Consider the following 26,447-nt stretch of genomic DNA (forward strand, 5'->3'; position numbering starts at 1 on the left):
TGGGCGCGGCCCCGCCCTTTTGATGTGCTCATGTTGGGCGCGGTCGCATGTCCGGCTTCATTTCTTTCCGGCGACGGCAAATGCGCCAAATCACGTTCCGTCAACGAATATTGAGGTATTCTGCTTTAGCCATTTTTTCCGCTCGCAGAGTCCTTCGGCCACGCACAAATTAGCATGTCCGCCGATAATTGTCCTTCCGTGGAGATGACCCGCTGAGATAACTGTCCATAGTTTTAACTGATTTTCCTTCGCCGCTGGCCAGCCAACTCTTTTCGCCTAGAACTGGATTTCCCTATTAGAATTTTATTGGAAAATCGCGTGCTACTAATGGGAAATTGGTATTATTCATATGCCAATCGTTGGAGTGTTTTCCGTGAATCCTTGGCTTTTCCCATAGACATTCACAGACTTTAACCAAATTATCTCGGCAAAACAAATTAAGAGTGATATAAAATGAAATGGTTCGCTAAAATGCAAATTTAAATGAGAAAAAATGATATTTAATTATGGCTGTAGCCCTTCCATTTAGACTTTGCAGACACACAGCCAACTTTTCCATTTTCCTCCATTTTGAATAAATTTGCATTTCACTTGAGTCAGCGCAACAATAAAAAGCGCGCAGCAACAGCAAGAACAACAGTAATAAGAGGCAATTGAAAACTTTTGCATAAGTCGCGAGCGACCTAAGTGAGTTAAAACCGAGGCGGAAGTTCCTTAACGTCTTTCTAAGGACAGTGAAGCCGTCCAGAGGTGCCGTCTAAGGACTTCCAAAAATAGCTAAACAAAAATGTAACGAAATTCGAAATATAAACATTTCAACCTAAGAAGAATTGCTCACTCTATTTTATACGAGGGAGTACATACATTTTATGATAAATAAAGAAGAACATTTTGAATTGGACTTGGCTTATTATATTGTATCGCTGTTTTTAATAGCCTTTAGCTGGGGTTGGCAGATTTTCCGATAAAGGTCAACCATCTTAATTTACTCCAGTTACTTTGAAAATGTAAATAAAACTGTAATCGACAGCTTTCCATTAAGCGGACATAGGGAATAGGTCTGCCTAGTCTCTGCCGATACACAAAAAGTGTGGCAATGATATCTCTCCATTGAAAAACATTTTTTTTTATTAAGTATTAAAATATAAAATTTTTTTATTATCTCCTTATATACCTTGAAACTAGCTATATCTGGCCATAAAAAACCTTTGTTTGCAGCTCGGATTTTAGTACTCATAGAGATGCTTCTCTTCTTTCCCTGGAAAGGTCACTTGAGGATCCGAAATCAGCTAGGAGCATGCAAACCCAGCTGGTAAATAAAATAGGAGTTTAATTTGTTTTTACAAGCACAATTACGAGCTATGATCACTTCTAAAAAGTAATTTGCTTCCCTAACTGAACGAGAAAATCATTGTCGGAAAAAGTTTACCAGCTTAGATGCGATGTATTCTAGCATCTGCAGAGCACTGAATCAGAAAGATACTTAACCGTAGAGCGAGGATTAAGCGCCATTTAAACGCTAAATAATCAAACAATGGAAAACCAACTACAGGGTAGAGAGAGATTATCCAACTCCTTCCCCCGTAGCTGTATTTTGAATTACTTTGAGCACATTGCTTTTGTTGAACCCTTGCTGATAACTTGTTTGTTTATTTGTTTGCGTTTCGACAACAGCGAAACTTCTCCCCGTTTGGGAATGGGAATGTGGGATGCAGATGATGAGGCTGCGAGCACCTTGCGGCTAACAAGTGCACATCTCCCAGCCCCATTCCACTGGAATCCAAACCAGCCCAGTCCATCCCAATCAACCCGCCATCCATTGTCAACCGGCTTTTTCAGCCGCCACAATCAAGTCGCGTTTTCACTGGCATACTCTTTCAAGGGGCAACATAAGAATATTAATTTTTGTAAAATTAAAAAGGAAAAATCAATTCCTATAGAAAAGAAAAAACAACATTTTTTGTGTATTTCTTCAATTTTATTTTTTTACACAAAAAATGTTATTACATTTGAAAGAGTACGCATAGGTGGTACGTTTTAAAAGCCTTTTCAAAAACATTTTCAAAACTTTACATATTGCTTTAACAATTTCAAAATGATAGAATGAAGGGAATGACTTTCACTAAAACGTGATAATTTATATTTTATTTATAATTTATATCATTTAGCTTATACCATTTACAGCGCCAGATAGAAATGTTTCATCTGAAGTTAGGAACCTACAATATTTAAAATTCGGTGTTATCACCTTTTGCCTCCCTGCTCCTTTCCATTTCGGTTGCATTCATTTCGTTTTGTATTTTCGATTTTAAATGAAAGCGGCGGCAGAGTGTCGCTGGCGAATGCAAGTCACGGCTGACAATGGCACCACCAAACCACTCGAAAGCCCAACCACCCAACCAGCCTCCCAGGTGCGATTCCAAGGGAATGCGCAGGTGTGTGCTGAAAAACATGCTAAACCATCCGGCCAACGTTAAGCGATTTTCGAATGAATTCAAATTCGCCATTGTTGTTGGCCCGAATCGTTTACCTTTTTGTGGCAGAAGGATGTGGCGAACGCGAGTGTGTGCAAACAATTTGGCGGATTAAATGAGTCCCAAATGAGACGTTTTTATGCCCGACACACTTTATGCAACATCATAAAGTCCACTAAGGGCTTGGCGGTATTACGCTGTTCTCCAAACCCGTTGCTAAATGCTGGCAATGCCTTGGTCCTAAGCTCGCCCGCGCTGCTAAACAAAGAAATAAGGAGTCCTTTTACGCCAATCTTCAGGAGTCACCCATTCCAAGCAGATGAGTGTCAAAAATTAAGTTATATCTTTTCAATATTGAATTTATCAGGGCGACATGAGACTTCGGCATATGTACGTGCCCGGAATAGAGAGATGGAAATACAAATAGCAGAGGTCCAACCGACACCCGATGCCAGGCATTAAAAGTGTCGCTTGTATTTAAATATCCAATTGTCTCACGGACGAGGATGTGAAACATTTAAAAATGCGCCGTCCCCCGATGGATGCCCATTCTGCAGCGCAGAGGTTCAAAACCCCCCGTCAAAGATCCGAGCATGCGAGCCAAATTCGGTTATTCAATTGGTTTGATGCCTAGTAAATGACACCCGATGGTCTCTGAATTTTAAAATGCGGAATCCAAGGTGTATTTCAGGACGTGTCTCCACTTTGGAAATATTTCCTTTAGCTGGGGTGGTTTGGTTTGGCTTTCAGCCCCGTGTCCTTTCCTATTAAGTCGGTCTTCCACCAAATTTCACCCACAAATGGGTGCGATTGTTATTTACATTCTTTTGGGCTGCATTTGCTTTTATGTGGTGGCAATTTATTCAAATTGAGACATTAGACAAATTAAATTTACACGTATCTCCCTTGATTGTTACCGCCTGTATATGCGCTTAATTATGACATTATTCAAAATAGAACATTTGCATTTTGTTTGGGAAATAAACATTTACGGTTATTTCTCTTGTATTTGAAACATCCAATTTAATATCATCGCATTTGGAAAGCAATATGCTAAACAGTAATACAAGCAATGTGAGTGCCATCAAAGAAGTATGCTTCAACCTATTGGATTTCAATATACAAAACACTGAAATGAAGGCTGCCAAATTAATGAGGCTGTGTTATCAATAGAGAACTTATTAATGCTCTTTTATTATTTCTTGAGTTCAAATAGAGTACCCTAAACTAATGATCTTCAGCCACCCAAAAAGTATGCTTTGCCTTTCATTACTTCATTGTTTGTATCTGCTCCAAATATTATGTACTGTTTGCTTTAACTTCGCCCTTTCGTCTTCTTACTCTTGAAATCGTACTATTTATCCACTAAATCCATCGATTTGTCAAAATTCTAAGTGACAGCTGCCATGGACGATGTACGCACATTGCGATTCGACATTCAGTGGGATGTTTTCGAGGGAATGCAAATAGTCGACATCAACTCAAAGCATGTACACCCAAGTCAAGTGGAAAGCGAGACTTATTTGTAAAATATTTCTAGGTACTATGACATGGTGATCGAGTTCATGTGGTCCCAATCGTTTCTGAAAAGCCTGGTTTACGAGAGTCTGGGTCTGTTTGATCTGCCGGACATGAAGGAGACTTATTCTAAGTAATAATACAAAAACAGGTTTGAAAACCATATTGTTTGTTGTGGCTTTGAAATACAAAATAAATCACAAATATAGATTGTGATAAGCCCAGTTGATATAGCGCAAAATAAAAGCTCCACAATGAACACATTTTCTTTAAGCAATATATCTTCACTCAATATGTTCTTAAAGGTACGTGCGCCACATTCTGCGAAACGAGTGCTCGGTGATGATGATCAGTGAGGATGAGACGCAGATAAGGGCAGTGGGCCTGCTTGAATGGATGACCGAGGAGTGGCACTCCTGGTATGATGTGAACACCAAACCTATGAAGAAAAGCCTCACTTCTTGCCTATCCTATCAGGGTCTTCTTTCCCTCCTCGATGCCCAGGAACCTGTTCCAGCAGATCATAATGATGAAGAAGAAGCTAATCGATGCTACGAAGAAGAACCTGGGCATCACCACCTACGACTCGCTAATCGTCCACGAGATTGCCTTTCCCGACGAGCTGTACTTCAACAGGGACTTCCTGGTGACCATTTTCGACGTGTTCGGTTACGTGGCCCAGCACATGCACATGCCCCGTGTGAGTTTCATCGCCCTGAGCTCCGTGGACCAGGAGGCCACCAGTATGATCGAGTACGACGAGATCGGGCGGACCATCTACTCGATCTACAAGGTGGGCAACACCCGACCTTTTGACATCCTACGTGAGCTGGACGAGATGTACGCGCTGCTCTACGAACTCCCTGTCTCGCCGATATTGAAGTACGTCGATATGCCCGGGTTCGAGGAGTTCCACGAGGCCCTGGACGCCAGGTTGGCCAAGGAGGCTGCCGAAAAACGACACGACGACGAGTTCTGAGCTGTTTTGACTTTGTGCCATCTCTAAATACATGTCTGCCTACTTTTGGGCTCTACCCTCGAAATTCCCCCAGCCTCCCATCTACTTAACTAACCTAATAGCAGGCACAATCATAGAGCGCGACTTTTAGGGGGGTGGGAAAAGAACACATTTCCAAGCAGTCGTTGATAAGGCTATCAATACGATCACCATGCCATTGCGATAATAATAATACCATATGCCTACACCGTGAAAAGTGGTCAGGTAGTCCAAAAAATTGTATAAAAATACTAAGATGGAATAACTCGTATTTTCTAATGAATGATAACGTTTTTCACTTTGAGTGCATTGAAGATCTATTTTCTAAGATGAGCCTGTTGCAGGCCTACAACTTGGAACCATTTCTGGCAGCCAGCAGGATATCAAGAACATCATCGGCACAGCCCCAGCACAAAGTAACCCCGCTGCCGCCGTGGCCATAGTTGTGGATGAGGAGTTTCCGACCGCGGCGTTCGGCTTCCAGGCGCAATTGGGTGCGACCTGGACGCAGACCCACCCAGTCGAAGAGAACATCAGTATGCTCCAGGCCAGGAATGTACCGATGACATCCCTCCACAATGATCTTCTTGTCCTCCGGGCAGACCCGAGTGTTGTAGTCCCGCACCTGGTGGGTTCCGCCCAGGACAACGGTCTCAGTGCTGCGATGAAGATGCTTTAGGAGTGCCATTGAGTCCCTTGATCTTCGTTACTCACTTGGGTATAATGTAGTTGCCATCGTCACTCTCGTCGAGCACGGCCGAGAAAATCCAGTTCGCCTTCACCCGGGAAACCTGCCCGCGCACTGCGTACATGTCGTTGTCCTTTAGCAGAGTCCGGGAACCCAATCCGGAACAGTTGACAATCACATCGTATTTGGAATCGGCGATAAATTCATCCAGGTCGGTGATCCTTTTCCGGACAACTGCACCTCCGTTCCGGGCAAAACGCTTCATCAAATACGGAAGTAGCTTTATGGGCTCCGAGGTGTAGGTAATGAATGAAAGCCCTGACCTGGAAATAGACAATCATTTTGTACCTTATTCAACTTAGACTTTCTGGCAAATAACTATTTAAATGAACTCCAGTCCTTACGTAAACTTAACGCTGCGGCCCTTATTGTATTCGTCCAGCTGTTGCTGGGACAGATCCGTGGCTCCGTAGACAATATCACGCCAGAAATCGCCAACGGTATCCACCGCAGAGGTGGTCAGGCGAATACAGGGCAGCAGACAGACCCCAGCCTCTCCGGCATCTCCACTCAGCCAGATCTCCTCCAGAAACTTGTGCATGCTCTTCGACCACTTGCTGTTTTGAAAAAACCTTTTATAATCCAATTAAAATCGGCATTTATTATTACAAGTACTTACTATACTTTCGATTGCGAAGTGCCGCCCAGTAGATAGGGACCCCAGAGCCCCGCCGACCCATCTCCTGTCGTATTGGGCGTAAAGTCCTCCGATATAATCGTCACCCTTATCGGCGTCTTTGCCTCGGTTTTGTAGTGCTCCAGTATCTTAATGGCACTGGCCACGCCGTTCACCCCGGCCCCGATTACTGCAATGTTCGACATTGCTGCGATCCAATCAACTTGGAAACTCACAACAAACTGAAGCGCATGCCACCTATCAGGCTTCTAGGCAGATCCGAGAGCTATACCTTCACCGCAACTGATAACAGAGCTTTCGCCGGGAAGCTTCTAGTTTCTTAGGGATTATAAAGATTATAATTGGAAGTGTGCATCCAATTGCAAGGTTGCTCGCAAAAATTAATTTTATAAATTTTTTAAATACATATATTTAATATTTCCCTTATTTTGTTTATGTTTTCATCATAAATTATCTAGGCTTTTTAATTGTAAGTTCCAGTTATGTAATCATTAAAATGTTCTACTGCCCAGTAGGCCTTGGAAAAAAGCTCAAACGCAACCGAATATGGCAGGAGGTGTGGGAAGCGATCCTCATTCGATTTCTGACCCTCGGACCCTTCGTTTCGGCCGGCTTCTTTTCTAAAATTTCAAAATTCTAAATTATCTTTCGATAGTAATTTAGCCAAAATAAAGTAAGTTCAAAAAAATGCTAGGTATATACGTTTAATCCGTTGTCCTGCAGCGCTCGACGGGCTCAACATGTGTGACGGATGTGGATCGTTGGAGGTGAGTAGCGGTCTGACCTCCTGACCTCTTGACCACCTGACCACCACGTCCATTGCAGCCGCGTGGATGCCGCAGTCGGGAGCTGCGATGCGGCATCATGTACACCACCTGTGACTGCGTGAAGCGGAATGGCCTGCAGGACAAGTGTCCGCGCTCCGCCTGCCAGGGCAGACCGGCCTGTCTGTGCTTCCCCTTCCCCACCTGCGGTCCGGCGGCCTTCCCCCTGCGCTACGCCAACATGATGATGGGCGTGAACAACAAGAGGATGCGCTGTGCGGCCACTGGAGCTCCGAATGGCGGTGCATGCGGCGGACGAGCTGCCGGCGGATGCTGTGGATGCGGTCCCGGCTGTTGCTGTAATCCAACGGGAACTCCCTGCTGCGGCCTGCACTGCCCGCCCTGCGGTGCCCCGTCGCCCATTCCCTGCTCTCCTGCGCCGGGCTTGTGCTGTCCTCCGCTGCCTGAGGGCGGCATTCCCGATCCGCGTGTCTGGAATTTCTGTAACTCACCTGTGACGTACCCATGTAAGTCCGGTCCAGGTCTTTGTCCGTATTCATAGACACCGTTTGTCCGCTTGTCCGTCCGCCTGTCCGTATAAGAGAGAACACAAAAGCGGCGCTTGTGCAGGCCACAGCATCTGGAAGGTACGCCCGTGAGGACTGTCCTGATTACTGTCCTTCTGCAGAAACTTCATGCCTACAAGGCTAGTCCCTCAACAAGGATAGCATGTCTTGAGTCAGGATTACTGCGATGGCTGGCCTACACCAAATCTCCCTCCATATCCCGTCGCGTGTAAGTAGCTGCTATATATATCCAATTCACTGCTTATTATCTACCTCATCCCGCAGGTGGTTTCTAAGTAGTTCCTGGCAAGTGTTGCGATCGGATCCTGACGGGCCACTCCCTTGGCGGGACATGTTGTTTTGTGACGCGGTTTTGGTTAATAATAAATTGAAGGTGGCTTAAATCAAGATAAAAATCGGTGGGGAAACTCGGACCCTCGAACAGCAGAGATCATGTGAAGCAGAGATCATGTGAAGCAGCATTGTCAATCATCAATCTTGATTTAAGTGCAAAATCATTTGTAGGTTTTAGACTCATTTTTTGGCAATAAATTATAAACTAAATAAATAAATTAACAATATTTGTGTATGTATTTACCTGTGGCCTTGACCAGCAATTACTTTTTTGAGCTGCTTAATGCAAGCTAGGATTTTGGAGATTGAAAAAAAATGGTGTTGCTTAATGAAACGGCAGCTGTCAATCGACATTGAACTTCTTGTAAACTTTGGCATCAATGGAAAGAAATTTTTAAGTGCCGTTTTAATGATACAATACTTTTCTTAATCCATATAGTACTTATTAAAAATTACTTCGGTAAGCCGAAGTTTGTATATTCTTTTTTTTATAACTGCATAAGAAATAATCAACTTTAGTAAATATTTTGTTTCCCGATCGTTCCTATGACAGCTATATGATACAATTTTGATAAAATTTAATTCAAAATTCAGAACTAATTAAAAAATGTTAAAGCTATAATTTGTTATATATTATTTTTCCAACAATTTTCCGATCGTTCCTATGACAGCTATATGATATCGTCTTCTGATTTTGATAAAATGTAATTCAAAATTCAGAACTAATTTAAAAAAATGTATTTCCAAGCTCAGAAGGATATATGTTAATAAACACCAAAATATATAATTTTGTCAAATTTTCCGCCTAATTTTCCGATCGTTTCTATGCCAGCTATATGATAATGTCGTCCGATTTTGATTAAATTTAATTCTAAATTCAAATCTAATTAAAAAATGTTATTTTCAAGCGTATGAGGTTATATGTTAAAAAACACCGAAAATATATTTTTTTTTTCATATTATTTCACCGCTAATTTTCCGATCGTTCATATGGCAGCTATATAATATAGTCTTCCGATTTTGATAAAATTTAATTCGAAATTCAGAACTAATTACCAAATGTTATTTCCAAGCTAAGAAGGTTATATGTTGAAAAACACAGAAAATATAATTTTTTTTAAATTTTTTCCCCGATAGTTCCTATGGGAGCGATAAGATTTAGTTGTCCGATCCGGCTGGTTCCGACTTATATATTACCTGCAATAGAAAAAAGACTTTTGGGAAAGTTTCAACCCGATAGCTTTAAAACTGAGAGACTAGTTTGCGTAGAAACGGACGGACAGACGGACATGGCTAGATCGACTCGTCTTGTGACGCTGATCAAGAATATATATACTTTATGGGGTCGGGAACGTTTCCTTCACTGCGTTGCAAACTTCTGACTGAAATCATTATACCCTCTGAAAGGGTATAAAAAAATAAATAATAAGAAAAAAATAAGTTCACATTATGAATATATTTAATAAGCAAATACATTTTTGGAGCAACAAAGTAAAGGCCACCGGTTATTAATGGATACCAATGGATAAGATACAATAACCTTTAGGCTCTTGTATTCCCAATACGAGTTTTAATTTATATTTTTGGGCATGGATTTAATGTTCATAAGGGCTAAAATTTTGTTTTAAGAGCGAAATTTAGTTGAGATGTTATATGTAATTAAATATACCATGTTCAGTCAAAGTAGGCCAAGAGAACTCATAAAGTTGGCCATGACTTTAAGCCGAGGTCAAATCGTAAACGTCAGCCGAATGTAGGCCGTGTGGGAAGCTAACCTCATTCGATACCAGACTCTCGGACCAGTCGTTTCGGCTTCTAAATTGATCTAAATTCTAAATTTTTCTCTTGGAAAATAATTCAACCTAAATAGTGAGTGCGCAGTATAAAAAATAAAATATATACTTATTTTTTACATGTTTCGTTAAAAGAACCCAAGATGTGTAACGGATGTGGATGCTGTGGACCCTGTAATGAGACTCCATGCTGTGGCCCGCACAGTCCGCCCTGCGGAGCACCGTCGCCGATTCCGTGCTCCCCTGCGCCGGGCATGTGCTGTCCTCCGCTGCCCGAAGGCGGCATTCCCGACCCCCGCGTATGGAACTACTATAACACGCCCCCAACGTATCCATGTAAGTCTGGCTTTGCGCAAGCGTGACCACTCGCCACCCGAACCCACGAATTCCGTGTCCCATCTGTCTGCCCGTTTGTCCGTCTGTCCGCTGGAGTAACGTAAAAAGCCTAAAAGGAGAAGCACATGACCGGTGCGGCGCCTATGCGTGCCACAGCATTGGATATATTTGATCCTTGCGATCCGAAGATCGAGGGCTAACGCTGTAACCTTCTCATGAAGCACCCTGCCCCAGACGCTACCTTGTGAACAAGGATAACGCACCATGTGTTTGGTGTGCTCCGTGCAAGGCCCACTGCTACAATACCCCACCCAAATGCTGTTGCTAGGTCCGGAATTCCTCACTAATCCCACCCACCATACACTTTTCACTGCCTGTAAGTAGTTTAACTGACCTATTCACCCATTCTTACTGATGTTATTCCCCAGGTGGCTTCTAAGTTGCTTTGGAAACCCGTTGAAATGGAACCATGACGTGCGAACGAGTGACCCGACCGAGTGGGTGCCGTATTTTGGTTGAGAATTCCAATCAAGAGAGGAGACAATCGTCAGTTGGCAGATTTTGTACTTATTTTGGTTTAAAATTAAAAATATTTTAAAAAGGATGTTTGGGGTTCAATGGTTCGTTTTATACTTTTCTACCAATTCTCCGACCGGTCTATCATAAAAATTAAATCCCTTGCAGTTATAAGAAATAATCAACACCATGTGCTGTAAACATAAAAGAAAAAAATATTAAATATAAAATATTTCGTATACTGCTTCAATACTACACCCTCAATGGCACATGATTACTCTCCATATGAGTTAGTTTTTGATAAAACATCGAATTTGCCGATATATATAATACTATAAAAAACAAGAAAGGAAGTTAACTTCGGCAAGCCGAAGTTTGTATACTCTTGCAAGTTTAAAAAAAAATTAAAAATTTTATTAAATTGAATTCAAAATTCTTAAAAATATAAAAATGTATACTCCCAATATTATAAGATAATATCAGTTTCACTCCAGCTACGGCGATCCAAAATAAATAAATATTAAGTAAATATAGAGCTAAATATGAAATGAAGTTAACTTCGTCAAGCCGAAGTTATAATTTGTTTCATATAATTTCCCAACAATTATCCGATCGTTGCTATGACAGCTATATGATATAGTCGTCCGATTTTAATAAAATTTAATTCGAAATTCAAAACTAATTATAAAATGTTATTTTTAAGCTAATAAAGTTATATGTTAAAAAAGCACCAAAGATATGTTTTCATTTCATGTTTTCCGACTAATTTTCCGATCGTTCCTATGGCAACTATATGATATAGTCATCCGATTTTTATAAAATTTTATTCAGAATTCAAAATCCAATAAAAAAAGTTATTTCTAAGCGTAGGAGGTAATAAGTTAAAAAACACCGAAGATATAATTTTTCAATATTATTTTACCACAAATTTCCCGATTGATCCTATGGGAGCTCTATGATATAGTCGTCCGATTTTGATAAAATTTAATTCGAGTTTCAGAACTAATTAAAAGATGTTATTTCCAAGCTTAGAAGGTTATATGTTGAAAAACTATAATTTGTTTTTAATTTTTTCCCCGATAGTTCCTATGGGAGCTATAAGATATAGTTGTCTGATCCGGCTGGTTCCGACTTATATACTACCTGCAATAGAAGACTTTTGGAAAAGTTTCAGTTCGATAGCTTTAAAACTGAGAGACAAGTTTGCGTAGAAACGACTGTCGGACAGACGGACAGACGGACATGGCTAGATCGACTCGTCTTGTGACGCTGATCAAGAATATATATACTTTATGGGTCTCCATTACTGCGTTGCAAACTTCTGACTGAAATCATTATACCCTCTGCAAGGGTATAAAAATGATATTTTTAGTGTTTTTATCATATAACCTTATAAGCTTGAAAATAACTTTTTTTAATAGTTCTGAATTTCGAATAAAATTTTATTAAAATCGGACGACTATATCATATAGATGGGTTAGGAACGATCGGATAATTTGTGGGAAATAATGTGAAACAAATTATAGCTTTGTGGCTTTTTGACATACATATTATCTTATAATATGGGAATATACATTTTTATATTTTTAAGAATTTTGAATTCAATTTAATAAAATTATTGACTATTTTATGTAACTGCAAGGGTATACAAACGTAGGCTTGCCGAAGTTAACTTCCGTTCTTTTTTAACAAAAATATATGGGATGAAATCTTTATATAATCTCAACTAAAAATGATTTTTCGCATTTCTATAATTCTCAGAACGTGGGCTGGGCGAATATCGATGGAGACTTCTCCAAGGTCACGGCCCACCTGCGCAAGTTTGCTCTCACCATAATCCTGACTCGAGCTGGACTCGAAATGGAGCCGGAGGCCTTCAAGAAGGTGTACAAGACGATCTTAAAGCTGGGCATCATCCCGTGGTGCGTAGAGGCCGTGGTAATGGCCGTGATGTCGCACTTCCTGCTGGATCTGCCGTGGATCTGGTCCTTCCTGCTGGGATCCATCATTGCTGCAGTGTCGCCGGCCGTGGTGGTGCCCTGCCTGTTCCGGCTGCGGACCAAGGGCTACGGCGTGGCCAAAGGTATTCCTACCTTGGTGGTGGCTGTGGCCGGAGTGGATGATGCCCTGTCGGTGGCCATTTTCGGCATCATCAGCACGGTGATGTTTTCGGACAAGGGGCTGGCCTACCAGATTGCCCAGGCTCCCGTTTGCATTCTAGGTGGCCTGGGCTTTGGCGTCGTCTGGGGATCGCTGGCCCGCATCTTTCCAGAGAAGGGTGACGCCTATGTGGTGCCTCTGCGAACGCTGCTGCTCTTCACCGGCGGCCTTATGGCCATCTACGGCAGTGAGGAGCTGGGCTTCGAGGGAGCCGGACCCCTGGCTGTTGTCTTCTCCGCCTTCGTTTCGAACCTGTTCTGGTGCAAGGACGGCTGGGATGTGGAGGACAATCCGGTGTCCACTGCCTTCGAGATCTTCTGGATGATCTTCGAGCCAATCCTGTTCGGTCTGACCGGTGCCACCGTAAAGATACGCGAGCTGGACTCGCACACGGTGTCCATTGGAGCGGCCTGCATCTTCACGGGCGCCATCCTCCGCATTTTTACCACGGCGGGCATTGCATTCGGCGATCGCCTCAACACCAAGGAGAAATTCTTTGTGGGATTGTCGTGGATGGCCAAGGCCATGGTGCAGGCTGCCCTCGGTCCAGTGGCTCTGAAGCATCTCGGGGATGATGCCACGGACGAGGAACGCAACTGGGCGAACATTGTGCAAACGATCTGTGTGTTTAGCATCGTGCTAACAGCTCCACTCGGAGCCATCCTGATCTCGGTGACCGGCACCAAGCTGCTGACCAAGACCAAGCAGCCGCAGGATCTCAGCGGCTGGCGACGCAGCCACCGTCCGTCTATTCGCGATATCAGCATCATCGACGAGGAGGAGGAGCGCGAGGATCCCGAGATCCCCGAAGACAAGGAGACGCACGACAACACTCTCAACAACGCCCACATCCCCACCATTTCCTACACCTACAACACATAGTGCCGCCCTGTTGTGTCAAGAATAATGTTGATTGTTTTTTTATTGTACACTAGTTTAGGCGGACACTGCATTCCGAAATAAATGATTAAGTTAATGAACTACTAATTGTCTTTTAAGTCGTAGTCTATTAAGCCTTTTAAAATGCACAATCTTCCTTGATTTTTAGGCATGTAATTTAGTTATTTTACAAAATAGTTTTTGAAAATTACAAGAACATTTTTATTTGATCATATAATAATATATAGTTAACACTTTATAGTTGCTATAAACACTTTCATAACTACAGATACTTTTGCACCGGCTCGCCAAGAATGGTCTCCAGCTCCTGCACCGCACTGCGCGTGTTCTTCTCCACGCGCTGGTGCTCATCCTCCAGCAGTTCGGCGATGAAGGGAACTGTCTCCGGCAGAAGGGGTGCGTAACTCTCTCCCAGCTTGCGGGCGATAGCCACGCAGCTGTTGAAGGCCAAAATCCGCACTTCGGGCGTTGGGGTGCGGGTCTTGAGGAGCACTTGGCTGTTGAGCTGCTTCCACATAACATCGTTGGTGGCCGCCGCCAGCTGGGCGATGCTGTTGCTGAGAACTTGCTGCAGCGCATCATTGCCCAGCACACACCCTTAATGGCACATGATTACTGTCCATATTTGGTAAAACATCGAATTTGCCGATATATATAATACTATAAAAAACAAGAAAGGAAGTTAACTTCGGCAAGCCGAAGTTTGTATACTCTTGCAAGTTTAAAAAAAAATTAAAAATTTTATTAAATTGAATTCAAAATTCTTAAAAATATAAAAATGTATACTCCCAATATTATAAGATAATATCAGTTTCACTCCAGCTACGGCGATCCAAAATAAATAAATATTAAGTAAATATAGAGCTAAATATGAAATGAAGTTAACTTCGTCAAGCCGAAGTTATAATTTGTTTCATATAATTTCCCAACAATTATCCGATCGTTGCTATGACAGCTATATGATATAGTCGTCCGATTTTAATAAAATTTAATTCGAAATTCAAAACTAATTATAAAATGTTATTTTTAAGCTAATAAAGTTATATGTTAAAAAAGCACCAAAGATATGTTTTCATTTCATGTTTTCCGACTAATTTTCCGATCGTTCCTATGGCAACTATATGATATAGTCATCCGATTTTGATAAAATTTTATTCAAAACCCAATAAAAAAAGTTATTTCTAAGCGTAGGAGGTAATAAGTTAAAAAACACCGAAGATATAATTTTTCAATATTATTTTACCACAAATTTCCCGATTGATCCTATGGGAGCTCTATGATATAGTCGTCCGATTTTGATAAAATTTAATTCGAAATTCAGAACTAATTTAAAAATTAAAAAAAAAAAACACCAAAGAAATAATTTTTAATAATAATTTTTAATTTTTTCCCCCATAGTTCCTATGGGAGCTATAAGATATAGTTGTCCGATCCGGCTGGTTCCAACCTATATACTACTTGCAATAGAAAGAAGTCTTTTAAGAAAGTTTACAGACGGACATGGCTAGATCGATAGCTTTAAAACTGAGAGACAAGTTTGCGTAGAAACGACTGTCGGACAGACGGACAGACGGACAAGGCTAGATCGACTCGTCTTGTGATGCTGATCAAGAATATATATACTTTATGGGGTCGGAAACGTCTCCTTCACTGCGTTGCAAACTTCTGACTGAAATTATTAAACCCTCTGCAAGAGTATAAAAAGCACCAGTGCTATAATTTGTTTCATATTTTCCAGCTATATGACATAGTCGTCTGATTTTGATAAAATTAAATTCGAACCAATTAAAAAATGTTATTTCCAAGAGTAGGAGGTTATATGTTAAAAACACTAAAGATATCATTTTGTTTTCATTTTTATCCCAATAGTTCCTATGGGAGCTATAAAATATAGTTGTCCGATCCGGCTGTTTCCGACTTATATACTACCTGCAAAAGAAAGAAGACTTTTGGAAGAGTTTCAGCCCGATAGCTTTAAAACTGAGAGACTAGATTGCGTTGAAACGGACGGACGTACGGACATAACTAGATCGACTCGTCTATTGATTCTAATCAAGAAACGTCTTTGCTTTGCAAATTAATAAATGAAATCATAATACCCTCGGCAAGGGTATAAATATATTGTCAATTTTAAATTAGAAAGTGAAATCCACGGTGGTTGTAGTGGATTAAAAACTGCATAATTGGTAACGTAGTAGAAATAGAGACTCAAGCCTAAAAAACCAGGGTGTAAATTAAACAAACCTTTTAATCTGTTCACGAAAAACAAAAGAATTCAAATTCAGAAAAAAAGTACACGTGCAATACTTCCGCTCAAGAAGTTTTCCAGTCTTCCTCAGTTGTTGTCACATTTGCAGTTGTGCTACGATTTGGATCATTAATATACAGTCCGACGATCAGAATAATAGAAATGATTATTATGACTATGATCAGAATGCCAATCAAGCCATAAACTACGATTGTCTGAGGGCCCGTCATGGTTAAATTTTTGAAGACTAGCTGCACCTGCACAAAGAATGAAAAGCGATTGTGGTGACATTCTCATCATACTATAAACATACGTGGATGCTCAACTTACCGAATATTCTTGGATACTTCAACTTTAAATAACTTCCAAATGAACTGTAAACAAGGCAAGCCCCTTGAACGTAAACCTAAAGGTATATTGATGTATTTACAAATACTTAAAAGTTAAATGGATGATGTCAGCTTCCCACATCTTAGCTGTCGCTGCGGGGGAAGCTCAATAATCCACATGCCAAATGGCCAATTTCCAGCTTTTATAGTTTCCCAGATCTCAGCTTTTATACGGTCGGACAGAAGAAAATACGGACATACGGACATGGCAAATGCCCTTCTGCCTGTCCGTTGACTAGATCGTCTCGACTTGTAATACTGATCAACATTATAAATACTTTCTAGGGTCGGAAACCCCTTCTTTTTCCTGTTACTTACATTTCAAAGTATAATTTATGATTTAAGAAAAAATTTATAATAATAATATTTAACTTAAGTGCTTAAATAAGCCATCTAAAAACGGAGTAGTTCTGGCTAAAACCTTATTCCTTTTCTTATAAAGCATTAATTTTAAAGTCTTTGCAAACCTAGATATCGTATTTTTTTCTGTCAAATCAAAATCAAAATCGAAAAATTTATTTAGTTGAAAAGAACAATAGAAGGTACTAAAACAAATTTATTCTTCCTCCAAAATTCCATAATCGTATATACTACTGTGCACCAACATGGAGAAAAAACAGATTATAATAATTTTCACAGTAGTTATAGTCTTGCTTGCTATTATCGACCTTCTTTTAATTACGTATATTTGCCTGGATGTAAGATTCACATACGCAGTTAATGCGAGAGCAAGGAGGCCGGTAAGAATGGTTAAACAAAAATAAAAACACTCGTACTTTTTGCTCATTAACTTTTTTTATTCTTTGCAAAGGGCATTTTAGTGGCTCTTTTTCTGAAAGATGGTTTAATTCTTGCTCTGCAAAGCAGTGATAAGAGCTGTGAATCCTTTAACTTTAATCATATATATTCATTTTTCTTACATTGTAGCGATTGTAACTCCCTGTCAATAATTAGTTTGACCTACTTTCTTCGACCGATTAAGGCGATTCGAATTCAGTGCTCTGTTCAACAAAATTTCTAATATCAAGAACTCCCCTTTCATAAGTAAATCAGTGGGCTTTGAGAATAGCACGAAAGTATTTTTCAAAACCAAGAATGCCTTGACCTTCGGTTCATTTCACTTACTTCACATTATTGTTAAATTTTACTTGGGCAGCACAAAAACCTGATTTATCAGCGTATAAAACTAAAAGTCGTTTTTCCTAGGATCCATATGAAGGCAACGCTGTCCCATATATAAAAGAAAGAAGGAAATATTGGTAATCATGAACCAGAAGCTGGTGGTAGCGTCAATTGGCATCACAGTAATTCTGTGCCTTGTCATATTAAATTTGCTCTTCATTTACTTTATAATCGACAATCCATACCTGACAACCCAATCGACCACTGCTCGGAGTACTACTACAGAGCAAACTTACCCACCACTTACGGAGATCGAATACGAAATACCAACCGAGTCCGCAGGCGAGGACTCTCCCGGTGCAGAGGGCGAAGCCCCGGCGGAGGGCTAAGAACCGTAAGTGTCCCATCAAAGTAACCTTTCGAACGCTTCGGGCTTGGCACATTTGTAGGCATCAACCGTCCTCCGACTTGTGCTTCGATGTAGTTTCCCACTTGATTTGGCGTCGTGCTCGGATATTCAGTCAGTCGTATTTGTATCGCAGTTGTCGTCGAGTCGTGAGACGTTATGGAAACAAAAGCGTTAATAACTATTCTAACTATCGTTGTATTAGTTTTGTTTTTCGTGCTTATGGTTGTGTTTTACGTATTCTTAAATTTCGATCGCCCTGTAACTAGCACACTTTTTGGTATATACGAGCCAACAGCAGAAACATTCAATTTATAAAATTCAAGGAGCCCCAAAAAATCTTGCATAATGGTGGAAAAAAGTACGCTTCTCACAATCTTCCTGGTCATAACGGTGTTTATGGTGACCTTAACGCTAATTTTAATTCCAATGGCACTCTTCAGGGGCGATCGGGGCTATTTTTTCCAAAAAGCATTGGGACTATAATAGTAAGTAAACATCCTTGGGCTGGGAAATCTTTTTCAATTCACTTGCGTTGCTAAGAAATTCAAAATGAAAACTTCGTAAGCGACACCTATCGGCGTAATAGTCAAATAGCGGAGACGCACGATTTCGACAGTCGTACTGTCGCAGTCCGAGCAGGTGGCGTCAGCGAATCTGCAATCCGATAGTATTATCGATAATTTTTATGTATCCGATTTTAGGAAATTTCAAATTTGAATTTTGTCCGTTTGCCGCGCTTTTTTGTCCGCATTTCGAAGACTACGCATGCCTGACGTTACAGCGTTTAATTAGTGCCAACGGCTACGATTTCTCCGTGGGCGTAGGACCGGAAACTGTACTTAAGTATCATCAACGCAGCCCCATCCCAGCCGAACTGAATTCGGCGGCCAGCGGGCCCATCCTAAGATCAGGAAGTATTTTCAATACCATACCATCCTGATCCCATACTAGACAATTCACCTGCCCGTCGGCGGGGTCGGCTTCCAGCGTAGAATGCGCTCAGTGCCAAAGGAAGCCATATTTCATGCGGCAATTAGTGGGATGATCATCATAGTTAATTTTCGCCCGTCCGGGACTTGGGTTTGTCACTCAGCCAGTACATGATAGTACCCGCGATCTTAGACTTCAATTAAATGAAAATTGTGTCACGCGCCGCGACTCGCGCGTCTTCCACGGCTTGAAACTGGAACTTTGCCTGGTCGGGCATCCGAATCCCAATCTCAGCCGCAATCCCATCCCCGATTTCGGTGCCGCAGCGCGTATTCCCGCACACATGCACAAAATATTTGATTAAGCCTGACTCTGCGTATTCCATATTTCAGATATTCAGACACTACATTACCCCCGGTTCGGCGTTGCTTGGTCTTTCTTTGTCAAATTCAGATCAGTGTCGCGCGGCGCACAGCGGTGTCAACTTGTCGTGTGCGGCGCAAATTCATAGTTTGCATATAGCATAAGCCATATACCATAAGCGTTCCCAGTGTGTAAGCCCAGACCAAGACCAACGCCAACCGAGCCTTGCCCGGGATCTACACGGATCGTAAGAGATCTTCACAGAGAAGCTCTTTTGGATACCACTCAGTGTTGCCGTTAAACGTTGACTATTGCCGTTGCCGTTGTCGTTTCCAATACCGAACCGATCCCCATTCCCTGCCCCATTACACCCACTTCGGAGCCCATCCCGTACAGCCGTTGAACTGAGGAAGCGCCAGCTGCCAAAGCGCGGAAGAATGCCGACCATAACCGAGGACTGCATAGATGGATTCCAACAGTATTACTCGCGGCCCCCGGAGAGGCCCAAGAAGAAGTCCCTGAAGCAGATGGTCTACGACTCGGAGGACAACTCCTACTTCGGTCGATCCATAGACAGCTGGGGTGAGTTCTCGAATCTTAAATCCTAAATCTTTGTTCTGCGGTTACGTAAACGTAGTAACAGTCGACTGTCGAGAAGAGTCTTGATAAAAGTCTGACCTTAATCAAGAGAATCTCTTTTGTCGTCGCATTAGCGCTGACGGCGAATGCAGATTATTGTGGATGTGGGTGGATGTATCTATTTACCGGCCTCCCGCCGTTTTCGAGTCCGTGTCCGTTTTTTATTGCCCGCCCAATGGCGTTTGCGCTTCGTTGGCCCCTCGGCTGGGGCACTTGTGCCGCAATATCGGTCAATTATGCCATTATGCAATCATCCCGTGGTGAACCCGCCAGCGTTCTCCAGATCCACCTCTGATTTGGGTGGAAGGTCGTAGCCGGCCTCCCATATGGGTGCTACTTTAACCAGATCCACGGATTTCGACCAGGGGGTCATCCAGGATTTGGTTGTGCGGTAATTTTTATACGCCCACAATATCTCGTTGTAATTTTTCCCTATCTGAAAAAGTTTTACATGAGAAAACAAGGAAGAACGCCTTAGTCGAGTGCCTCGACTATCACATACCCGTTACTTAGTTTAAGGGAGCAAAAGGAAAATGGAGACATAAGCAGCAAAGTGATATTTTAGGGCGCCACCTAACGGCTACTTCGGTAGGTGCTAGATTTAAGCGTTTCAGCCTTTTGTGGGCGTGGCGCATTTTTTTTTTTAGGTCAGTCGATTATTGATAAGACAAATACAATTCAGTTAAAATTTTGATCCTATCATAATAACTGTAGTCGCTAAAGATTATCGCGGATTGTGAGCGTTAGAGTGGGCGTGGCTGAACTAAACTTGCGCTGCGCAGGAAGCCCAGGAATCTGCATGCCAAGTCTGCCTGTTCTAGCTCTTATAGTTTCCGAGATCTCAGCGTTCATACGGACAGACAGATGGACATGGCTATAGCGACACGGCTAGTGATCTTGATCAAGAATATATATACTTTATGGGGTCGGAAACGCTTCCTTCTACCTGTTTACATACTTTTCAACAAATCCAGTATACCCTTTTACTCTACGAGTAAATACAGAACCCAAGAACAAAATACTGCTTTTAAGCACGAATTTTCGAGACCGAAAATACTATGTCTTCAATTAAGTATGAATAATTATTAAAACAAAAGCGATTTTATAATAAAAAAGGTTCAGGCATGATTTAAGGACGAATAGTTTTTAAATTGATGTACAAATATTATGAAAACTGAAAAATGCCGCTCGCGGGCATTAGCACTGTCTATATTACGTGCCTTATATACCAAGCACTTTCAGATTGAACCGCTGGCAGTTATTATATGCTAGGAATAGAGAAATAAGTATTGAAAACTGTAACGAAATAAACGAGGCTATATCCATAAAGAATATTAATATTTTTAGTTACTTACGACTAGCCGCTCATGGGAAAGGCTGCTTGTAGCTTTTTAATTCTTTTAACCCGTATCTCTAGCTCATTTAACTTGTACAACGATCGCCGTTTATGTAAAGTTTCCGAAAGTGTAGGTTATACAGCTTTTGAAAATGAACCTGATTGTAATTTTTCTATCAGTGTAGTGCTTTCTACGTAGGTTGTCCTATTTTGCCGCCCGTCAGCGTACGCGTTTGATGGTCCCTTAAATTTAACTTCATCTGAGCCGCTAGCCAGTGGAACGGAGTGTTCTCCTGCGAAAACCACCCCTGTGCGTGTATGTATAGCAACTCTCTGCTTGTCCTACTTCTCCGAATATCCTGTGGCCGCATTTAAACCAGTTCTTCCCCCAGTCCACCGGTTTGAGCGGAATGGCCTAAATGCTTTTGCGTGCCAGTGATATTTAAATGAGCCATATTCGGTATTGCCCTTCCCCCAAACATTTGTTAATTGGTTGTATTAGATCGATATGACTAGGGATTTTAAACTTACTCAAAGATTCACTATAAAATATATTCTCAAAACATAGTTAAAATAGTTTTTCTAGCTAGCCTCGCCCTCAATCCAGAAATAATACTTTCCTTCTGCCGTTTCTCTCAGTGTGTCCGTGGTTCCAGAATCGAAGCCCGGGTAATTTTCGCTAAATGCACTGCCTTAGTAGCATCGACAATCGGCGGCACCGCCTAATTAAAACGAGTGCACAAGGAGGCAGCTTTTCCACGACAATTAGAACGCAACCCAATCTCGGTCCGGAAAAGCCGACCGATCCCAGATCCGATTCCACTCGCTTGGGAAGTGCAGTGCAGTGCGATGCAGTGCTGCCAAAAGCGCTTCGCTTTTCCACTCAAAACAAAACTCGGCTCGAGAGCGGCGCATTTTGAGTCGTTCAAACCGGACCAGAACAAAAAGCAAGCCCAACAGAAACAGACTCAAAGCCAAAGTCTGTTGTTTGGCCTGCGTATCGACAGACTTCAGATTCGGGTTTCAGTCTGAAATTTGTTTTGAGCGGCGACCCAACGCGTCACGGAGAGCTCGTAGCGTGGTCGAAACGCGTTTCGATTGCAAACAACAAATTGAACAGAGTTTGTGGTCCGTTCGGTGAAGTTTCCCCCGCCTTCCTTCCAGTGAATTAAGAACAGAAAAGCCATTGAAAATAATTGAAATATCCATCACTCGCACAGATAGAGTAGTGCATTTTTCAGAGGAAAATAATTAATTCCAAGCACAGTCTTAAAGAACGCTCCGATATTTCTTCAAAAAGGTGTGGTTGTTTGTATGTGGCCAAGCGCTAAGAGCGCCAGCTAAGAGATACAGATACAAACGCTCATTCGTTTCGCTTGCTAAGAGCAGGGCGGCAGTGGTTTGTTGTGGTGGTTTAGTTTGGTTACGAGGCAAAAATAAGAATATTGCCCATGTAGCATGCACTGTAAATATATGTGCTTAAAGAAAGACAGATATGCAGATACTTTTGTATCTGCCAGTTGGCCAATGCCGGTTCAATGCCGCACTGCAGACGCGGAAATGCGACCATGTCGCCGTTCGACCAAGACGCCCAACTCGCCCAGCCCCACTTAGTTCCGTTGAGGCCGCCCTTTGGCCCATTCCAGTCTAACCAGTTGCAGGTTGTATCTGACGGATGCACTCCTCCGTTCTGTGCCATTTCATTCAGCCAGGAGAGCCAAAAAAGGCGCCAACTTTTCTGCACAACCTTAGGGTTGTAAGAGAGCCGGAGTAGTTAAGAGAGCGCAAAAGGACCATAAGTGTGTTCTGCAGTACAAATATATATAAAAAGTGTGTGTCATTGAACGTGCCGCCCGAAATACGAAATACTATTTGTGTACATCTGTGCAACTCGTTTTTGGCGGTGCCACAAACATTTACGTTTTGAAAACAAAGTGCCTGCTAGAACATCACTCGTTTACAGTTTAGTTCTAATGTTTCACAAGGAATTTTCAGTTTTTAAAATATTTATTTTAAATTGGAAAGAAGAAAAGTGCTTGCTAAAATATCAGAATATAAAAGCAGCCGTTCACTGTTCAGTTTATAATGTTAGACATGGAATTTTTATTTTTCAAAGTACATATGATTCCCAAATTCTCCAACCAATTTAAATTACATGCTTTACATTATGCTGAACTGTGCACAGGCCTTTAGATACAAAGAAAACCCACCGAAAGCAAAAGAAATATGTCAAAGCCCGTTCCAATGAGTCCGTCCTTTGTGGACGAGGATCTGCACAACTTGCGGAAGCCCAAGCCGTTCAACTTAGGCCAGTTCTTATATAATTCCGAGGATGGCACTGTTATGGGCCGAGATCGTTCGTCATGGGGTAAGTTTATTGCAGTGTTTATTGCAGTCGCCTCCTGTCGTAAATCCGGCAGAGGCGAATCTTTTTTGTTCGCATGCGTCTGCTATAAATCAAGCGCATAAGTCATAGTTTGCTGTCACCAATTCGAGCGGGACTTCGAATTTCCGAGGGAAAACGTATATGTCTTAATAGCACGGCACTGCCGAAAGTATCGCCCATTAGACCGCCTGAGGCGTCGCGAGTTGCACTTATTCGTAAAAATCGGTGTGGGGGTTTCGAGGGCGGCGAGCAAATTAACATCTGCCTGTAACGAGGCTCGGAAATGGGGACAAATTAGGGCGGGGAAATGCGGCATCTTGTGTTTTGTTCGCTTTCAATTACCGCTAGTTAAGCTGTCCGCTGCAACGTTTATCAATTGCACGGGGAAGGTTTTCTCGGCACCCCAATATTGGCATTTAAAAGTTGGCAAGCCCAAGGCCCAGCGTCTATATATAGACCAGTGCGCAATGCAATTATGCTGAAATGGGGAAGAGGCAATGCTGAAAATATGTGAATATGGGAATAGGTAGTATTTGCATTGCTCGGATCTTGGCAAGAACAGAATTTTTACCTTTTGCGGTCAATTTTTAAATCTAATTTTTTTGGAATAAAACCAGAATTTCCTGTAATTCACACTTTGTAGTAAATAGGCTAGGTAAACCTAGTTGCACTTTTCGGACCAAATCGACCCAACTTTGGCCTGGCTTCTGCTCTCCCTTAGCTCGTGAATCTCTTCAACACACTTCTTAAGGCAGTTGAGGTTATGTCAGGCGGAAGGCACGACTGTCTGAGATCCAAGAGCGATCTCTCGCACACACCCAAGTACCGGGTTATAGCTCTTGAGTGCAGATACCTCATTGGGGAATTCTCTTCCGACGTCGAAGAGCGACTCTATAGAGAATTACGACTTGTGGGAATGTCTGGATGATGATTCAGCGGAGGAGCTCGGCGTCAGTTTGCCGAACACTCCGAACCGGAGAAGCAGCTTGGGGTTGGTTCCCCATTGTTTATATAGCCCACTGGGCCGGCTGTCGTCAATTATCGGTTTAACCCATGCCGACCGAGGGGCCAGCGGCAATTAACTAATTCAATCGGTTCAATTGACCGGCAATCGGGATCGCTGTTGGGAACGGCTTTAATCGGTGTAATTCAATAAGCATTTCCCGTTCTCCTCCTGTCGCAGCCAAAATCGGGATCTTCTACGTGGCCTTCTACGGAGTCCTTGCCGCCCTGGTGGCCATCTGCATGTGGGCCTTCTTCCAAACTCTCGATCCTCGCATTCCGAAGTGGTCCCTCGACCGCTCCCTGATAGGCACAAATCCAGGTGAGTCGTAGAGGCGTTCGCTACTTTCATCTCTAATCGACCTGTCGATCTCAGGTTTGGGTTTCCGCCCCTTGCCACCCGTCGACAATGTGGAAAGCACCTTGATCTGGTACAAAGGCACCCAGCACGAGAACTACAAACACTGGACAGACTCCCTAGATGATTTCCTCGCGGGTAAGTAATTAAACCATTGAGGCTATCCATGCAATACTTCTGGACCTTTTCTAGCTTTTTACTTATTACCACTCCCGTTTCAGTTTACAAAGTTCCCGGATTAACCCCCGGTCGTGGTCAGAACATCTACAACTGCGACTACAACCAACCGCCGCCGAAGGGTCAGGTGTGCGACGTGGACATCAAGTCTTGGTCGCCCTGCACCAAGGAGAACAACTACAGCTACCACAAGAGTGCGCCGTGCATCTTCCTCAAGCTCAACAAGATCTACGGCTGGATACCAGAGTACTACAACGACTCGCGGGACTTGCCCGAATCCATGCCTTCGAGCTTGAAGACCTACATCGGAGAGGTCCAGAAGACACAGCCAGAAAAGGTAGGTCAACGCTAAGGAGCTCTCAAGCTTCAGACTAATGTAATATACATTGCATTCCAGCTAAACACCATTTGGGTTTCGTGCGAGGGCGAGAACCCAGCCGATCAGGAGAACATTGGAGCCGTCAACTACCTGCCAATCAGAGGATTCCCCGGCTACTTCTATCCGTACCAGAACTCCGAGGGCTACTTGAGTCCCTTGGTGGCCGTGCACTTCCAGCGCCCCAAACGTGAGTAGTCCCCAAATCTGGACAGTCCGCTGTTTCCGATTTAATCACTCAATACCTTGTAGGCGGAATCATCATCAACGTCGAGTGCAAGGCTTGGGCCCGCAACATTATACACGATCGCAAGGAGAGGATCGGTTCGGTTCACTACGAGCTCCTCATCGATTAATATGTACTACACTATTACCTATAACATAATGTAAACCAGAAGAATCTCCGATGAGCAAGAATCTCGGTACCAGAGGGGTGAGGAAGTCGTTGAATACCGTGTAGACAATCCTACCAGAGGCAAACCACCACATGTTGTAGCAAAATTTGTGAATGGTTCAGATTTCCCGATTGTAATTTAAATTCCAAATTGTTTTACTGTATTATTTCCTTGACAAATTAAACATAAAAAGTATAATCAAGACTTGCAATGCCTATAATATACAAACTTTCCATTTCAATTTTGTATGCACTTTACGATGAAAGTTACACATTAGATTACAAAGCTGAACACCAAGATGATAAATATTTAAACAGGATAGAAATCACCAATCCTGCATCTCGATAAGCTCTGAACCTAATACCAATCAAATGCAACAAATTTACAGCAATTAATCCAAACTGCCATTTCCAATAAATCTACAATCGAATCTTTAGATAATACAATTTTTAACGAAAATTAAGACTTAATTTTCGAGTCTGCTATACAAGTACCCAAAACAGACCAATTTTGTCAACCAAAAACAAATTTTAACATTTACAGCTAGCTTCAGA

At 42.2% G+C, this 26,447-nt stretch overlaps 6 protein-coding genes across 15 annotated transcripts in view; 4 read left to right on the forward strand and 2 right to left on the reverse strand.

The window, feature by feature from the left end:
* The window catches only part of LOC108033781 (sodium/hydrogen exchanger 9B2), an 87,236-nt gene extending 73,393 nt beyond the window's left edge, over positions 1-13,843 (forward strand). The window contains exon 6 of the mRNA XM_050885155.1: positions 12,465-13,843. Coding sequence (XP_050741112.1) covers positions 12,465-13,745 — 1,281 coding nt within the window. The 3' untranslated portion in view covers positions 13,746-13,843. The remainder of the gene's footprint in view (positions 1-12,464) is intronic.
* LOC108033491 (uncharacterized) lies at positions 3,738-5,035 on the forward strand. Its single transcript, XM_017107829.3, has 4 exons — positions 3,738-3,960; positions 4,015-4,125; positions 4,298-4,411; positions 4,470-5,035. Exons 1-4 carry the CDS (start codon positions 3,881-3,883, stop codon positions 4,969-4,971), a joined length of 807 nt encoding a protein of 268 aa, XP_016963318.1. The 5' UTR covers positions 3,738-3,880; the 3' UTR covers positions 4,972-5,035.
* Positions 5,242-6,600, reverse strand: LOC108033378 (D-amino-acid oxidase). The gene is made up of 4 exons (XM_017107698.3): positions 6,357-6,600; positions 6,082-6,294; positions 5,704-6,000; positions 5,242-5,648 (listed from the first exon to the last, which is right to left on the reverse strand). The coding sequence occupies exons 1-4, from the start codon at positions 6,557-6,559 to the stop codon at positions 5,336-5,338; spliced, it is 1,026 nt and encodes a 341-aa protein (XP_016963187.1). The 5' UTR covers positions 6,560-6,600; the 3' UTR covers positions 5,242-5,335.
* Positions 6,887-10,791, forward strand: LOC108033368 (male-specific sperm protein Mst84Dd-like). 5 transcript variants are annotated; one of them, XM_017107683.3, is made up of 5 exons: positions 6,887-7,047; positions 7,098-7,141; positions 7,200-7,540; positions 10,012-10,187; positions 10,616-10,791. In XM_017107683.3, exons 2-5 carry the CDS (start codon positions 7,115-7,117, stop codon positions 10,624-10,626), a joined length of 555 nt encoding a protein of 184 aa, XP_016963172.1. In that variant the 5' UTR covers positions 6,887-7,047; positions 7,098-7,114; the 3' UTR covers positions 10,627-10,791. The 5 variants fall into 5 exon arrangements, 4 of the variants coding, with proteins under 4 accessions (XP_016963172.1, XP_016963169.1, XP_016963171.1 ...); XR_001768666.3 differs by lacking the exons at positions 10,012-10,187; positions 10,616-10,791 and adding exons at positions 7,827-7,933; positions 7,990-8,285 and having other exon boundaries at positions 6,889-7,047; positions 7,200-7,497; XM_017107682.3 differs by lacking the exons at positions 6,887-7,047; positions 7,098-7,141; positions 7,200-7,540 and adding exons at positions 9,783-9,927; positions 10,409-10,559 and having other exon boundaries at positions 9,987-10,025.
* LOC108033590 (HEAT repeat-containing protein 1 homolog) lies at positions 10,998-16,459 on the reverse strand. Of its 3 annotated transcripts, none has more exons than XR_007763419.1 (3): positions 16,342-16,457; positions 16,008-16,268; positions 10,998-11,035 (listed from the first exon to the last, which is right to left on the reverse strand). XR_007763419.1 is itself a non-coding variant. In XM_050885158.1 (3 exons), the coding sequence occupies exon 3, from the start codon at positions 14,278-14,280 to the stop codon at positions 14,026-14,028; it is 255 nt and encodes an 84-aa protein (XP_050741115.1). In that variant the 5' UTR covers positions 14,281-14,423; positions 16,008-16,268; positions 16,342-16,459; the 3' UTR covers positions 13,941-14,025. The 3 variants fall into 3 exon arrangements, 1 of the variants encoding a protein (XP_050741115.1); XR_007763418.1 differs by lacking the exon at positions 10,998-11,035 and adding an exon at positions 13,941-14,378; XM_050885158.1 differs by lacking the exon at positions 10,998-11,035 and adding an exon at positions 13,941-14,423 and having other exon boundaries at positions 16,342-16,459.
* A 484-nt stretch (positions 16,460-16,943) lies between these two features.
* LOC108033955 (sodium/potassium-transporting ATPase subunit beta-2) lies at positions 16,944-26,097 on the forward strand. Of its 4 annotated transcripts, XM_017108650.3 has the most exons (8): positions 16,944-17,140; positions 17,607-17,916; positions 19,254-19,806; positions 24,769-24,909; positions 24,964-25,083; positions 25,167-25,459; positions 25,520-25,688; positions 25,751-26,097. In XM_017108650.3, exons 3-8 carry the CDS (start codon positions 19,662-19,664, stop codon positions 25,852-25,854), a joined length of 972 nt encoding a protein of 323 aa, XP_016964139.1. In that variant the 5' UTR covers positions 16,944-17,140; positions 17,607-17,916; positions 19,254-19,661; the 3' UTR covers positions 25,855-26,097. The 4 variants fall into 4 exon arrangements, with proteins under 4 accessions (XP_016964139.1, XP_050741114.1, XP_016964138.1 ...); XM_050885157.1 differs by lacking the exon at positions 16,944-17,140 and having other exon boundaries at positions 17,558-17,916; XM_017108649.3 differs by lacking the exons at positions 16,944-17,140; positions 17,607-17,916 and adding an exon at positions 18,046-18,416.
* Positions 26,098-26,447: the final 350 nt, after the last annotated feature.

This window comes from Drosophila biarmipes, chromosome 2L (genome assembly GCF_025231255.1).
Source record: "Drosophila biarmipes strain raj3 chromosome 2L, RU_DBia_V1.1, whole genome shotgun sequence".
Lineage (NCBI taxonomy): Eukaryota > Metazoa > Arthropoda > Insecta > Diptera > Drosophilidae > Drosophila > Drosophila biarmipes.

Coding starts and splice junctions, on each gene's coding strand:
- LOC108033491 (XM_017107829.3), top strand. CDS start 3,881: ATGGACGATGTACGCACATTGCGATTCGACATTCAGTGGGATGTTTTC. Junction 3,961..4,014: donor ATAGTCGACATCAACTCAAA/GCATGTACACCC, acceptor AAATATTTCTAG/GTACTATGACATGGTGATCG. Junction 4,412..4,469: donor ACCGAGGAGTGGCACTCCTG/GTATGATGTGAA, acceptor CTATCCTATCAG/GGTCTTCTTTCCCTCCTCGA.
- LOC108033378 (XM_017107698.3), bottom strand. CDS start 6,559: ATGTCGAACATTGCAGTAATCGGGGCCGGGGTGAACGGCGTGGCCAGT. Junction 6,295..6,356: donor ACTTCGCAATCGAAAGTATA/GTAAGTACTTGT, acceptor TTTTCAAAACAG/CAAGTGGTCGAAGAGCATGC. Junction 6,001..6,081: donor GGCCGCAGCGTTAAGTTTAC/GTAAGGACTGGA, acceptor GTCTATTTCCAG/GTCAGGGCTTTCATTCATTA.
- LOC108033368 (XM_017107683.3), top strand. CDS start 7,115: ATGTGTGACGGATGTGGATCGTTGGAG. Junction 7,142..7,199: donor ACGGATGTGGATCGTTGGAG/GTGAGTAGCGGT, acceptor CGTCCATTGCAG/CCGCGTGGATGCCGCAGTCG. Junction 7,541..10,011: donor TGCGGCCTGCACTGCCCGCC/CTGCGGTGCCCC, acceptor TAACGGATGTGG/ATGCTGTGGACCCTGTAATG.
- LOC108033590 (XM_050885158.1), bottom strand. CDS start 14,280: ATGTGGAAGCAGCTCAACAGCCAAGTGCTCCTCAAGACCCGCACCCCA.
- LOC108033955 (XM_017108650.3), top strand. CDS start 19,662: ATGCCGACCATAACCGAGGACTGCATAGATGGATTCCAACAGTATTAC. Junction 19,807..24,768: donor TCGATCCATAGACAGCTGGG/GTGAGTTCTCGA, acceptor CTCCTGTCGCAG/CCAAAATCGGGATCTTCTAC. Junction 25,084..25,166: donor CCTAGATGATTTCCTCGCGG/GTAAGTAATTAA, acceptor CTCCCGTTTCAG/TTTACAAAGTTCCCGGATTA.